Source organism: Vulpes lagopus, chromosome 17 (assembly GCF_018345385.1).
Source record: "Vulpes lagopus strain Blue_001 chromosome 17, ASM1834538v1, whole genome shotgun sequence".
Taxonomy (NCBI): Eukaryota; Metazoa; Chordata; class Mammalia; order Carnivora; family Canidae; genus Vulpes; species Vulpes lagopus.
In genome coordinates this window covers 38346753-38361889 of record NC_054840.1, presented here as the reverse complement: position 1 = coordinate 38361889, position 15137 = coordinate 38346753, and the positions used below count along the sequence as shown (strand labels likewise).

At 41.7% G+C, this 15137-nt stretch overlaps 1 protein-coding gene across 3 annotated transcripts in view; it reads left to right on the top strand.

The window, feature by feature from the left end:
- SEMA5A (semaphorin 5A) overlaps positions 1–15137 on the top strand; it is a 488460-nt gene that overhangs the window by 172180 nt on the left and 301143 nt on the right. For all 3 annotated transcript variants that reach the window (XM_041731983.1, XM_041731984.1, XM_041731985.1), the window contains one exon: positions 839–1036. In XM_041731983.1, coding sequence (XP_041587917.1) covers positions 916–1036 — 121 coding nt within the window. In that variant the 5' untranslated portion in view covers positions 839–915. The remainder of the gene's footprint in view (positions 1–838; positions 1037–15137) is intronic.

Here is a 15137-nt window from a genome sequence, read left to right as displayed (position 1 = left end):
ATTTCATTTCACCCACTAGGTGCTCACTATGGATTTTTATTTGAACTGTGCTTGATTTCTGGCCAGAAACTTTGCACGCAGGTCATCTATAAATTTCAAAGGATAAATGCACCAAACATGGGCAGTTTTTAAGAGTTGGGTAGCGTAGTATCAGTCAGGTTATTGGTAAAAGGCAGTGGTGGAGGCTTTGGATTAAATGGAGACTTTGGATATCAAAAAGAAAAGAGCAGAGATCCTTAGGGTTTCCATGTGTAGATCTGTGCTAGCACCAGGGGGTGAGGAAGATGTTCCAAGAGAAAAATGATCAGCGATCACAACTATTAAACTGCTTTCTTGGGGTGCCTGGGTGGCTCAGTCAATTAAGCATCTGCCTTTGGCTGGGGTCATGATCTCAGAGTCCCTGCCCAGTGGGGAGTCTGTTTCTTCCTCTCCCTCTGCCCCTCCCCTGCTCATGCCCTCCCTCCCTCCCTCCTTCCCTCCCTCCTTCCCTCCCTCCCTCCCCTCCCTCCCTCCCTCTCTTCCTGTCTCTCAAATAAGTAAAATCTTGCAAAAAATTAAACAAACTGCTTTCTTTAGGAGTGATGACATGGTACAGCTTAAACCTGAATATTTGTCTTTTTATAATAAATGGGTTATTTTGGAAAATTATGGGCTGGAAGCGAGGTCTGCCCTGGTACATACTCACACATATCTGAAACATCACCTAGGAAAAAGTAGATTTGTTCAGGCACTCAAACACTTTTCTTTTTTAAAGACAGCGATGCAGCTTTCCTAAAAGACCACCCACCAGAAAACCTGAACTCATGTTCATCTAATTTTTCTCTTTTGTGTGTTTTAGGCACTTTCCCCACATGACAGGAAGAGGAACTTCTGGTTAGAAGACAAGTGCTGGGAGTCCAAGGCTTTCTGCTCACCATGAAGGGGACCTGCGTCATTGCGTGGCTGTTCTCAAGCCTGGGGTGGTGGAGACTCGCCCAGCCAGAAACAGATGCATCCCAGTGCCAGACAACGGAGCACCCGGTCACTTCCTATAAAGGTGAGGGACTGGCACCCTTGGACTACAAGGGCACCTCTTTTTTTTTTATTGGTGTTCAATTTGCCAACATATACCATAACACCCAGTGCTCATCCCATCAAGTGCCCACCTCAGTGCCCATCACCCAGTCACCCCCAGCCCCATCCACCTCCCTTTCCACCACCCCTTGTTCGTTTCCCAGAGTCAGGAGTCTCTCATGTTCTGTCTCCCTTTCTGATATTTCCCACTCATTTTCTCTCCTTTCCCCTTTATTCCCTTTCACTATTTTTTATATTCCCCAAATGAATGAGACCTTATAATGTTTGTCCTTCTCCGATTGACTTATTTCACTCAGCATAATACCCTCCAGTTCCATCCACGTTGAAGCAAATGGTGGGTATTTGTTGTTTCTAATGGCTGAGGAATATTCCATTGTATACATAGACCACATCTTCTTTATCCATTCATCTTTCGATGGACACTGAGGCTCCTTCCACAGTTTGGCTATTGTGGACATTGCTGCTAGAAACATCGGGGTGCAGGTGTCCTGGCGTTTCATTGCATCTGCATCTTTGGGGTAAATCCCCAGCAGTGCAATTGCTGGGTCGTAGGGCAGGTCTATTTTTAACTCTTTGAGGAACCTCCACACAGTTTTCCAGAGTGGCTGCACCAGTTCACATTCCCACCAACAGTGTAAGAGGGTTCCCCTTTCTCCACATCCTTTCCAACATTTGTGGTTTCCTGCCTTGTTAATTTTCCCCATTCTCACTGGTGTGAGGTGGTATCTCATTGTGGTTTTGATTTGTATTTCCCTGATGGCAAGTGATGCAGAGCATTTTCTCATGTGCTTGTTGGCCATGTCCATGTCTTCCTGTGTGAGATTTCTGTTCATGTCTTTTGCCCATTTCATAACTGGATTGTTTGTTCCTTTGGTGTTGAGTTTAATAAGTTCTTTATAGATCATGGAAAGTAGCCCTTTATCTGATATGTCATTTGCAAATCTCTTCTCCCATTCTGTAGGTTGTCTTTGAGTTTTGTTGACTGTATCGTTTGCTGTGCAGAAGCTTCTTATCTTGATGAAGTCCCAGTAGTTCCTTTTTTCTTTTGTTTCTTTTGCCTTAGTGGATGTATCTTGCAAGAAGTTGCTGTGGCCGAGTTCAAAAAGGGCGTTGCCTGTGTTCTCCTCTAGGATTTTGATGGAATCTTGTCTCACATTTAGATCTTTCATCCATTTTGAGTTTATCTTTGTGTATGGTGCAAGAGAGTGGTCCAGTTTCATTCTTCTGCATGTGGATGTCCAATTTTCCCAGCACCATTTATTGAAGAGACTTTTTTCCAGTGGATAGTCTTTCCTCCTTTGTCGAATATTAGTTCACCATAAAGTTGAGGGTCCACTTCTAGATTCTCTATTCTGTTCCATTGATCTATGTGTCTGTTTTTGTGCCAGTACCATATTGTCTTGATGACCACAGCTTTGTAGTACAACCTGAAATCTGGCATTGTGATGCCCCCAGCTATGGTTTTCATTTTTTGGTATTACCCTAGCTATTCGGGTTTTTTTCTGATTCCACAGAAATCTTAACATAATTTGTTCCAACTCTCTGAAGAAAGTCCATGGTATTTTGATAGAGATTGCATTAAATGTGTAAATTGACAAGGGCACCTCTTACGTGCACTTTCCATGTTCAGTTATTGCTCTGTCATTCTGTGACTCTTGTTTTAGACATTGTTTAAAATATGAGCAAAAATACAAACACTTCCATTGTAAGAATTTGCTATCCCAAAACTGATCACTACTCTCTCAAGAAGAATTCAAAATCAGTTTCACGGGTAGAAAATCCCATTGTTGATGAGGTAACCTTTATTTAAGATGTGCTGCGAGTCTCCGAGGCAATTGAACCATGCACTAAAATTATGATCTTCAGAAATAACAACAAAACCAAGTAAAACAAAAATTATTCACTTCAGCATTTCCCAACAAAGCCTTATTAGTCTTACCATAAAACTCATGCTTTGGTCTTTATCTGACACTGCATGGCAGACAGAATTGATTTAACATCTTAAGAATGTCAGTGGATCTGTAGGATTAATTAATTAGTATGTATATCCAGTCATTTACCCCTTTATTTTTCAGAATTTACTTAGGGCACTCTCTACCCTGGGCACATTAAAGCATTCAGGATGAAAAATAAATCAGTCTTTGTCCCTGTCCTCAAGAAACTTAGCATTATATTATCAGGCCAACTATAATTAATCAGATATTATATTTTAATAATTCTTGCAATAAATAGCTTTATGGTTTGTTGTGTTTTAAACTTTATATTGTGAAAAATTTCAAGTATATGCAAAAATAGAAAGAATAGTCTAAGAAACACCCAACCCAACATTTATTAATTCATGCTCTGCCTTTCTTCTTTTAAATCCTCATGCATCCTCCACCCTACACCCACCAAGTTATTTTGTGGCAAATTCAAAAAATCATATAATCGTATTATAATATTTCCTTTCATGACTATCAAAGCTTTCTTTCTCAGCACCATTATCACATCAGTCAAGAAACACAAAAAAATCCCAAAACACCATTTCCATAAAATCATCTGACACCCAGTGAGTATTGTGAGATCCCTGATGGTCTCGTGAAGGCCGATGCGTTTCGTTAACAGTTGGACTGACTCAGGATCTAAATGGAGTTCATACACTGCAGTTGGTTGGTGTGGCTCTTGACGCTCTTCTAATCTCCCATTTTGTTGTGGTTGCTGTTGCTTCCCGTGCAAATTAGTTATGGAGGAAATTCAAGCTCTTTGTCCTGTAGCCTTTCTCACTTTTGCCAAGTGTATCCCATTGGTGTTCAAATGTTCTTTGGTCCCGAATATTTGTATAAATGCATAGTAGATCAAGAGGCGGCTTAGATTCAGGTTTGAATCTTTTTGTCTCGCCTGTGGCATGGATGCTGCAGTGTCCTCCTGTGGGGAGCCCGGTGATGTCCAGGTGTGAAATTAGCAGTCACTGATGATTGCGGCCTTAATCTACATTTTTAATGAATAAATAAAATATATAATAATTTTATTTATATATATTTATTTATTATATAATTATATTATATATATTTATATTTATTTATTATATATTATATTATAATAATATAATTTTATTGAATAAATAAAATATATAAATAAAATAAATAATCTACATGATTTATTGAAGGGTGTAAAGCTGGGATTTCCTAATTTTATTATTCTTTCTTCACTTTAACAGCAAGAATATTTGTATATAAGGTAACTTTTCTTTATCAACTATTTGAATATCCTGAGGGCCCAGCTCATTATAGGAAAGGCAAAATTAATCCTTTTTTTTTCCTCTTCTAGCATTTGTTTGTTTTTTAGACTAGTTGGTTCTCTAACATTATCCATAGGGGGCAATAAGATATTATGTTTACTTTTTGTTTTGGTTTATTTTCTTATGTTGGTTATTGGAATCAATGATAATGTATGGATTTTAACATTTGAAACATTTCAGGCAATTCCAGTTTTGATGCTCATAGATGGTGAAATCATCTCACGTGAAGCCCATGGTAGCCTTTTAAAGTTGGTTCCGAAGTTTTTCTGATGTAACCCATGGCCGCCTTTGATGGCTTGCTTATTCTGGGACAATAAGATGTTCCTGGCTCTTCTCAGCCACTTTCTTCTGTAGACCTGAGAATCAGCCGTTTTGGCTGATTTGAGAGTGGAGGTCTTCAGTGTTATGTCCTTTCAGTGTTCAGAGCTAAGGAAAAATTTTTTAAAATGCACCATAATTTCCTCCGGATACTTCCATTTCATCTCCAGGACTCTATGACTTTTCTGACTCTCTTCCACCTTATGTCTGTGTCTTTTTGTCCCATGCATGAAGTCCTGAGTCTATGCAGCCAACACAGTTGTTCCTTCGCCCTTCCTGCAGTGTACACTGCATCATTTCAGAGCTAGTGTCCAGCAGTTCTAGTCATTTTTACTACTGAAAATGCTGTAAGATGATCTGCTTCTCTTCTTGTAGTCCTTCCCTTGTTGGGAAATTAGAGCAAAGTGACGACTTTGAAATCACTTGAAGTGATTTCCTTTTTGCATGGTTATGCTACCAACTCGAAACCCAGTTCATTTCATTTGTCTAATTTAACTTTTGATTTTTAGAAAATTTAAAGATTTACCTTATTATATAATGCTTCAAAGTTTCATTAATGAAAACAAGGAATGTTTGGAAAAACTGGCTTCACTTGTGTTTTCTCTACCCCGTTCTCTCTCTGCACTTATCTAACCTTTCACTTATATTTTATGGTCCACACTTCTTTTCTCTCTCTGGCAGTTTTTGACATGGAGATATATCTTGGAGTCCACTCCCCAGTGGCGGACTCTGTGCCACTCCTTTTTTTTTTTTTTTTTTTAAAGATTGTATTCATCAGAGACACACAGAGAGAGGCAGAGACACAGGAAGAAGACGGAGAAGCAGGCTCCCCATGGGGAGCCCGATGTGGGACTCGATCCCAGTACCCCAGGATCACACCCTGGGCTGCTCAACCACTGAGCCACCCAGGTGCCCCCGTGCCACTCCTTTTCATAGCACATAGCTCTCCACTGTGATGAATCATAGTATACTCAACAAAACTCCCCACTGAGAGAGATTTAGAGTATTTTTTTGACCATTTTTGTGGTCATGGGTAGTGTTATAATGAGTAATGCCTACTACAAACATCTCTTAATCCTTTGCAAGGGTACCATTGGGAGAGGTTCCTAGCCCTGGGATTGCTAGGTCAGAGGGTAAATGCATATGTGGTTTTGCTAGATATTGCCCAATTCCCTTTCATGAAGGTTGCCCCATTTTGTGTTCTCATTTGTCTTGGATATGAGGATCTGTCTCCCACCAGCCTTTCCAGCAGAGTGTACTAGCACTCTTCAGGATGTGGAGTAATCCCATAATTCATAAATGATATCTCAGCATAATTTTAATTTGCTTGTGTTTAATTTGGAGCAAATGTTCAACAAACATTTGCCTTTTATGTAACAGAGTCTCTGCTAAATATTGAGGAGATAAAGCAAAAAACAGAATCTGCATTAAAGGTTTAGAATAGCTCTAGGAATATAAACCGGAAGGATTGCATTACATTCTATTCAGGGTCCTAATAGGTGTCTTCACTGGGTGCTGGGGGAGCCCGAGAGAGGAGCATCTGAACCAGGCAGCCTAGGTTTTAGGAGAATTGTTACAGGTTTCTGGGATGAGGTAACAGCAAAGCTGAGCCCCAAGTGATTATTAGAAGGTGTTTATGAGTCTGATGAATGGAGAGGTGTCTCAGGGAGAGGAAAAGAGCAAGTGCAGAAGCCCTGAAGTGAGGGAGGGGAGCACAGCAGGTCCTGGCAAGTCCCCTCCACAGTAAACCATGAAATTGTAGTTCAGGTTTTGGAGACGAGGAGGCTAAAGTAGTTGTAGGGCTTCCCTCTAGCCCGGTATCTAAAAGCCCCTTAAGAAGTTTCCCAGCCCGTATTTAGAATAGCAAAGGCAGCACAGAGAGCCCAGCCTGGGATTGCTGCTGTGATCAGAGGGAGCAATCATGAGGAAGTAAGCTGGAGGGATGGTCACAGAAATGTGAAGAATTAGACGAGTTCTAGAAATGCGTAGGAGGTATTGATGATTTCATGGATGTAGGACAGGAGGGAGAAGGAGACACTGAGTATGATCCCTAAGTTCTTGGCTGATCATTGCATATAGAATAAAGGAGGGAATCTAAAATGATGATTTGAGATCGAGAAAGCTGAGATCCTAGCTGCCATCAGGTGGGCTGTCTAGTTGAGAGTGAGGCACCATGGGACCCAAGGGCGGAGAGGCTGCCCTCCGAGTATCTGATAATACAGAGTTTGAGGCAGATGTGGGCCAGACGGCAGAGTGACAGACTCCTCCTGGTTTGTCCAGGACTTCGCTGGGGTAGCACTGAAAGTCTTATAATCTGTGTATGAGTTACTTATGGCTGCTGTAACAAAATACCACACACGGGGTGGCTTAAAACACCAGGAATATCTGGTCTCACAGTTCTGGAGGCTAGAAGTGAAAAAACAAACCAACCAGTGTGTCAGCAGGGTCATGCTTTCTCTGACAGTTCTAGGGGAAAAACCCTCCTTTCCTGCTTCTTAACCTCTGGGAGTTGATCACAGTCCTTGGCATTCCTAGGCCTGTAGAAGTGTCACCCCAATCTGAGACTGCAGCCAGGTAGCATTCTCTTGGTGTAGCTGGTCTTTTTGTCTGCCTCTCTTTTTATACAGACTCTCGTCGTATTGGATTTCAGGCTCACCCTCACCCAGCATGATCTCCTTTTAACCAATTATATCTGAAAACACCCTATTTCCAAATAAGATCACATTCGTGGATACTAAGGTTAGGACTTTGACATACCTTGTTGGGGTGGGTTAGGGACACAATTAAGCCTGTAACAAATGGCATTTATCAGAGCAGTTTCAGGGCAGTGCTAGGGGTAGAAACTGCATGGTAATAAGCAGAGAAACAAATGTGAGATGAAGAAGTAAATATAAAAGGAGACAGTTATTGACTTAGCCAGCAGGGATGTGAGCGCAGGGGACAGCTTTTAAGGGAGCATTACTTAATCATCCTTAAGTGGTGATGGGGAAAGGCCAGGTGAAGGAAGGGGGTGCAGAGAGGGGGGGGGAGAATTGATTAGACAGGGTCCCTGGGGCTGTGGGAGGGGATAAGATACTGGGCACAGGTGGGGGATTAGCTTACAGGAAGGAGACCCCACCTCCAGTGAGTCGGAGGGAGGGAGACCAGGGCACCCAGGCTGCAGGAGATTTAGCAGACGGAGGTGGCTGGAAGGAGAGAGTGTCCCTGAGGACTTCCCCCCTCTGTCCCAGCTCAGGAGGAGCCAGCAGGCCTTTGGCCAGGAGTATGGGGCTTTAGGAAGGAAGGCTTCTCTGAAGAAGGGGTGAGGTTCTTAATCAACACACATGGGAGAGTCCCTGGGGGATGTTAGGAGCCCAGCCCGTCCTTGAAATGGCTCATGTTACAGCTGAGCAGGCGGCCATTGCTGGGCTACATGGACACTTTTGTGTAAAGCGTGACTCTCCAGGAACGTTTGAGAAAGGAAGATGGAAGGTTGATGTGGGAGAGACAAAGGAAGTACTGGGTAATCTTGAGTGTTAAATTCTCGATTTCTGCATACACTTAAAATTTCATGATTTAATGTCGTGCATCTGCACAAGAGGCTGATGAGTTGGACCAGATGCTGCCGTTCACGTCTTAGTACAACGAAGCACGTTTTATTGAAGTCTTGATTCGATTTACCTGGGTAGGCGGAAGGTGCTGGTGGGATCTTCTCCCCCGATCCCAGGTAAAATATTTGCCACCGTGGGCTTCTCTTGTCTAGCAGAGTTCATTGCTCAACATGCTCTAGCAGCTTGCTGTGTTTGCAAGGTTACTCCCTTGCTGCGTGTTCTGGAATATGTTTCTGTGATTGTGCAGGGCCTGCTAAAACACCCCGACCCATTGCAGACCCACTGTTTACACTTCTGTCCTTGTCATTTGCTTACATGTCTGTTCCAATAAAGAGGGAAAAAATAGTGACCCTTTAAGACAGCATGTTTCTCAGCATGCTTACTGAGTCTCATAACCATCTCTGAAATGAGTTTTAAATGTTTAATGTCCACTTAAGGCAATAGTGCCATAGTCTGCCTTTGTTTGTTTATTGATTAAAGTTTACCCAGCATGCTTGCTATTTAGAGTGTGCTCCACTTATAGGAATTGGTTTATGGGCAACAATTTCACAGTATGCGCAGAGGACGACCACCAGTGGGGTGAGTCATGTCATACATAGGCCTCCTTTGCCTTAGAGCCTTAAGATCATGACTAATCTGGAAGCCTTTCTTCAGTGCCTTAGCTGGTAGTGCTTAGTATTAATGATCACTAAGATTACTCGTGCCTGCAGAACCAGGTGAGGCACTATTCATTCCACTCTAGGGTCCCCAAGATCTTTATCTCTGACTCCTTGGTGTCCACTTTGGTTGCCTTCCTACTTGCGGATTCATCGATTGGCCAGAGATTTGTTTTTGGAACTGAGGAAAGAGTGGTGTGAATGCTTCGTACAGGATTAGCAACGTTTGGCCCCAGATCTTGGGAGGGGCATCCGAGGGAATCAAATTGGGTGTTCCAGCTTGGGCCATCCCCGGGACAGGACTGGGAGTGGCACTGGGCCTTCAGTTTAAACAACTGTCTTTATCTCCACATGTTGTCTTAGGAGATTGAAGGAACCAAGATTGACAGGGTACATTTTGAACTAGGGTTCTATTCTCTCAGCACAGTATAAATTTTTTTTCACAAATCCTGCATCTTTCTTTTGAATCATAATTATATTCCATTGTATTTGTGTGTTAGAAGCATTCATTTGTTAAATGTTGGCAGCAGTGACATGTGACATATTTGTAACTGTCTTCTTCAGGATAACTTACTGGGAGGCCCAGTCTCTTCCCACCTGGGAGAGGCTATCTTTCTACCAGTCTGTAGGTTGGCCAAGTTACATGTTTCCTACTGCCCCATTAGCCATCATTCCTGCCCATTATCCCACCAATTACTGCTCTTCTCATGGCTTCCTCAGTTCCTGGGACCACTGCCTTGCTTTGTGCTTCCCTCGGGGCTGAGGAAGCTATAGCCTGGGCAGCCTCAGTTACCCTCCAAGGCAGAAGGACAGGGATGCCAGAAGGGAGCCACAGGCCTTGTTTCTGTGACATGACTCCATGTGTCCCATGGCCTCATGCATGTCCCAGGACCCAGGAATGTCCCACAGTTCCATGGTGTCCCACGATGTTCCATTTCTGCTCTGGGTTTTGACATTCTGGTGTCCAGTACCCGAGTCAGCCCTGTGGTATTATGGCCGTGCCTGGATTGCACCCCTTCTCTGGGACCTGGTCCTCAGCACTACAGGAAGGGCTGCAATAGATGATTTCTGTTTCCCATAAGATTTTAGAGACTTGAGAGTCTTTGAGTACATAAACCTTGATTGAAATTCCTTCTAGTATTTCTCCCCATTCTTCTAGTCTCAGATCTGCCATTTGACCTTTATAAATCATAGATGTGTGTGATTGTATGACACTGGCCTACTTTCTCCAAGGAAGAATTAGGAAAGTTTATTTTAATTAAAAATAGATTGTATGAAATTCATTTTAATATTTAGTTTGAATGTTTTCATATGATTCTGATTAGAGTATAGGTATAGCAAGACACTGCTAACTGTTGAAAACTCTCTTGAATGCAATGCTTTTCTTTATGAAATGTAAAATCTACATAAACCAAGTATGATTCTTTTTGGTTTCATAACAGGATATGAGTTATCCTCCTGTGAGTTTCTTTGGGGAGGAAAATTGTTGTTATGGATCCTTAAAAGTTCTTGTTTCCATAAATAATTTGACTTTTGTTATCATACATATGACTGAATGGTTCGTATAATGTATTGTCAAAATCACACGGGCAAAATATTCCAGTCTATTTGCAAGTGAAGCCACTATGGCACAGGCACACTGCCTGTTTTGTACATTAAAAACTGCATTTGGGAATACATTTTTTATTTCAGAGTCTGTTGCTAGCTTGCTATCTGAAAAAGTGAATATTTAAAAATACACAACTTTTCAAGTCTGTAACGTAGGTATATCATGATCATTCACGGATGCACAGAGGTGTAAGGAGAAAACACAGTGTAAAACCGCTATGTGTTACTCAATGGGTGATATGGTTCCAACACCAACACCCGCTGAGCAGGTCCAATTCAGGACCTGGGATCATGACCTGAGCTGAAGCAGATGCTTAACTGATTGAGCCACCCAGGCGCCCTGCTACATTGAACTTTTTGTCATTATTGGTCTTTGACTGATGAGAGTTGGGAGAGCCCCCCTCCCTTTTTTATACAAATAATGCTTAAGTTCTGATGAAAATGATTTCTTGAGTTTTGAGAATTATCAACAACTTCTGTATTATTTTTTGTGTTCCAGGGCCACTAATGAAATAATGTATAAGACTGAATATTTATATTGTATCTTGAGATACAATTTCAAGTGTTTTGATGGATTTGGCTAGGCGGGGAAATAGTTCCTGTTATTTTAAGGCTGCAAATGGAATGCCTTACAAGTGAGGTAGAGCAATGTGATTGCATTAAAACTGGGAATAAGATTTTGTCAAGTTACTGTCAGGGTTCTGATTCAAAGCAGTCATTTCATTTGGCCTCAAATGGTATGTTACTCTATTTATCTCTAAGCATATTCTCGTCTTTCTGAGCGTTAAATGGGCACTTCATCTGTTCTCACAAGGAAAGTAGATAAAAATCATATCCTTCTTTTATATGTAGTACGAGTTGAAGAGTAAACGTAGAGTGTACAAAGTTTTTACTAGGCGGCATTCTTCTTGGATTTTGGTTCTCTTGACTTCCTTGAATATCAAAGACAAGGCAAGCAACCCTGGTTACATGAAGGGACGAAGCATTAGGCCAGCTCCAGCAGACAGCGGTGCTGCCATTTTCCTGTTATCGATGACCTAGAATATTAATTACATGGAAGGGACTCCAATGAGGTTTTTAAATTTAGCTTGCTTACTAATTTAATCATCACCCTAACCTTTTATTTCCCGAGGCTTTATTATGGTAGAGTGAAAAAGGTTCAGAAATAGACTCTGGCTTTGTGGGAAGACTTATTCCTTAATTTCCTCTCTGCTCTCCTGTCTCCCTCAGGTGACTGAGGGGTGGACTCAGCCTAATCACACGTGTTGCACTAGGCAGGAGGCGTTCTTACTCCTGGTCAAGAGCATAGTGTTGTGGACCTTGTTGAAATGAATGCATTCCTCCAGTCTGCTGTGTGACAGAGTTGTGGTAAAGCAGTTTGATCATTCCCTCTTTGAAAGCACCTTTGGGCCACATGTTAGAGAGACCGCAAACCCTATTAAATAAAACCAGTGAAGTGGGAACCCAATGCCAGGCTAGCAGAGAGCCTGTGTAGCTCCTAGAGTGATGATGATTAACGATTGTCATTCGCCTTTTTGTTTTTGATTTTTGTGCCACTCGATTCCCTGGCTTCAGCACCCAGAGTGTTTTAGCTTCTGCTTGTTTGAAGAAAAAAGCTGGGTCCAGCTCACTAATAATTTAATCAGGATTTATTGAGTGCCCATTATAGGCTGGTTCCAGTCACTGGGATTACTTACCCCAGTGAGCAAAACAGGTAGAAATCTTGGAGTGCACAGAGTTTACATCCTATTAGGGGAGACAGGCAAGAATAAGATGGTGTATTACAGAGTGGGTTACATGAGAGCTACAGAAAAATAGAAAACAGGGAACAGATTCAGTATGGGGTCTTGCAATTTTATCAAGATCAAGGTAACCAGGCGGGCCTGACACTTAACCTGTTACCTCCAGACACACTAGTCAGGGAGTCTGAAAGATTCCTCAGGCTCCTGTGCCAGCGGGGCTCCTGTTCTGCGGGTATGTGAGTGGGAGGAGGCAGCAGGAGCTGGGGAGGAATAGGGAAGTGTATACCTCCGAGTGCTGAGTGCAGCCCAAGAGTGAGGCAGTGCCTTTTGGCAGTTCCCACTTAGGTCAGAACTGCTGGACAAGAGCACAGCAGCAGATGCAAGCTTATGGGCTCAGTTCAGCTTGTTAGAGCAGCTCGTCTCTGTGGGCTATGCATTCTTCCTTCTGGCTTTCTCAGGCCTAGTCCTTCATCCTTCAGTTTTTTTAGTTTTCACGTTATCTTTACAATGAATTCTCTATGTTGAATTTTCTCTAATCAGTTACCTTGGGCAGTTTGTATTTTCCTGGATGGATTATGATGTATACAGCAGGGGGCATTGAGTCTATATTTAAAAGAGATGAGGGGCAGAACATGGGGATAACTGAGGACAGAATGGTCCAGGTAGAAGGAGAGCAAGTATAAAGGCCTTGGGGTGGGATTATGCTTAGCAGGTTTGGGTAACAGTAACAAGGCTAGAATGGCCAGAGTGGAGTGAATCTTGGGGGAGAGTAATGGAGATGAGGTCAGAAGGATAACAGGGACCAGATCCTATAGGGCCTTGAAGAATTTTGGTTTTTATCTTGAGTGAGGTGGGAAGCCATTGGGAGATTTGTTGTAGAGTATTGATATGATTTAACATGACTTAGAAGGATCATGTTGGCTGCTGTGCTGAGGATGGAGTGAATTGCAAGTGGATGGATGGGATGCAGGATTGGGAGACCAGTTTGGGAGCTGGCGAATAATCCAGGCTCGAATTGGTGGTGGCTTGGATGAAGGTGTTAGCAGCAGACACAGGAAGCAGTGGTCATGTTCTGGATAGAGCTTACTTTGGAAGTCAAGTCCAAAGCATTTTCTTTCAGACTGTGTACATGTTGTGAGAGAAAGAGAAAGGCAAGAGGAACTCTGAGGGGTTTGGTTGAGCAACTGGAAGAGTGGAAGATGAGGAAGTGTGTAGGACAGTCACATTTGAAGGAGTATTAGAGCTCCATTTGGGGCATGTTAAGCTTGAGATGCTTCTTTGGCATCCAGGTAGAAATGTCAAATAGCTGCATACACAAGTCTGCAGATATGGGGAGCTGTCAGGGCTGGAGGTGGACATTTGGGAGTTATTAACATACAGAGAGCATTTATATCTCTAAGTCTGGCTGAGCTCTCTAGGGGAAAGAGTGTACATAGAAAGGTGAAGAGGTGTAATGAGCAAGCCTGGGCGTAATTCAGTACATAGAGTTTGGAGAGATGAGACAACAGATATGATGGAGAAGGAATATTCAGAGATGTCCTAGGAGACAAGTGAAGGAAAAGTTCTTTCCATGGTGGCCTAACAGGTTAAAAACTAGAGACTTTGCTCTGAACACCAGGAAGCAGGAGGCCAATATTAATATTAGCAGGAGGTGCTGAAGTTTCTAAGCAGTAGAACTCTTCAGATACTTAGAGGACTGTAGGACATGCCATGTAATTTGAATATGAATATCCCTTGAATAGTGACCAAAGAAAGAATTGCCCTAGTGATTGGTAAGAAACAGTATTGTATGAGGTTGCTATATTTAAAAGGAGAAATCTCAGAAGTTGGTCTTGCCCCCTTAATTGAGATCATTATTAGCCAGCTGTTGAATAGAAAGAACAGTATGGCCAGGAGACAAGATTTTGTGTTTGTGTCCTGTAACTTAGTAATTGTGTGAACATGGGCAGGTTAATAATTCTGTGCCTTCATTAGCATTTAAAAATATGGGGATGATAATGCCACCTTCTTAGGGTTATTCAGTAGGGGAAATGACAGTTTGTGTGTGTTTTTGTGTATGTGAAAGTACAAAGACTTACAGAGCCAGCTGTCATTATATCTAACATTAGAATTAGCTGCCTTTGAGCTTAAATGTAGCACTCCTATAGCACTCCTAACTATTAGGAAGTTTTTCACTCTTTGAGACATAGTAATTTGAGGAGCTAGCCATGACGAAATGTACAAGAAATCTGAATATTTGGTCTTCATGACTTTTGTCTGGGTTTTAATGTTAATCACTCGATAATGCAAACCTATGTTGAGAACTTCTCATTTGAGAGTTAAAGGCAAAATTTAAGTCATTACACAAGTGGTCCAAGTCAGATTTAAATATTTTCTGAATTTAAAAAAATGGGCTAGAATAATGTAAGCACAATTCACTAAAATTTAGAACTCATTTGCATGCTTTTATTTTTTTAATTCCAAAGGTCAGCCCTACTTTTAAGAAGCATATCTACAAAAATAAAGTCCCAGCATGGAAATCATAAATCCTTCATTTCATAGTGCGGAAACAGAAGCTTACATGATAAACTCATGGATCAAGATATAAATCTGAAATCTAAATTAAGTAGTTTGGGGACTAAAAATGTAAATCAGAGCAAAATTTATAAATGTGGGCTTTCTTGTTTCGTGTTTGAGTATATAACCGTAGTATCTAATACTAATTTTAGAAATTGTATACAGACTGTTAGAGAGCTTCTGTCATATATAGCTGTTGTTTGACCAAGATTTGGTAAACAGATTATTTTTATTTTTAAGATGAAACTTTATATATGGGACTTTACCAACTAGGCATGGTGGAATTATGGGATTTGATTTACTCTCTTGCTTTAAA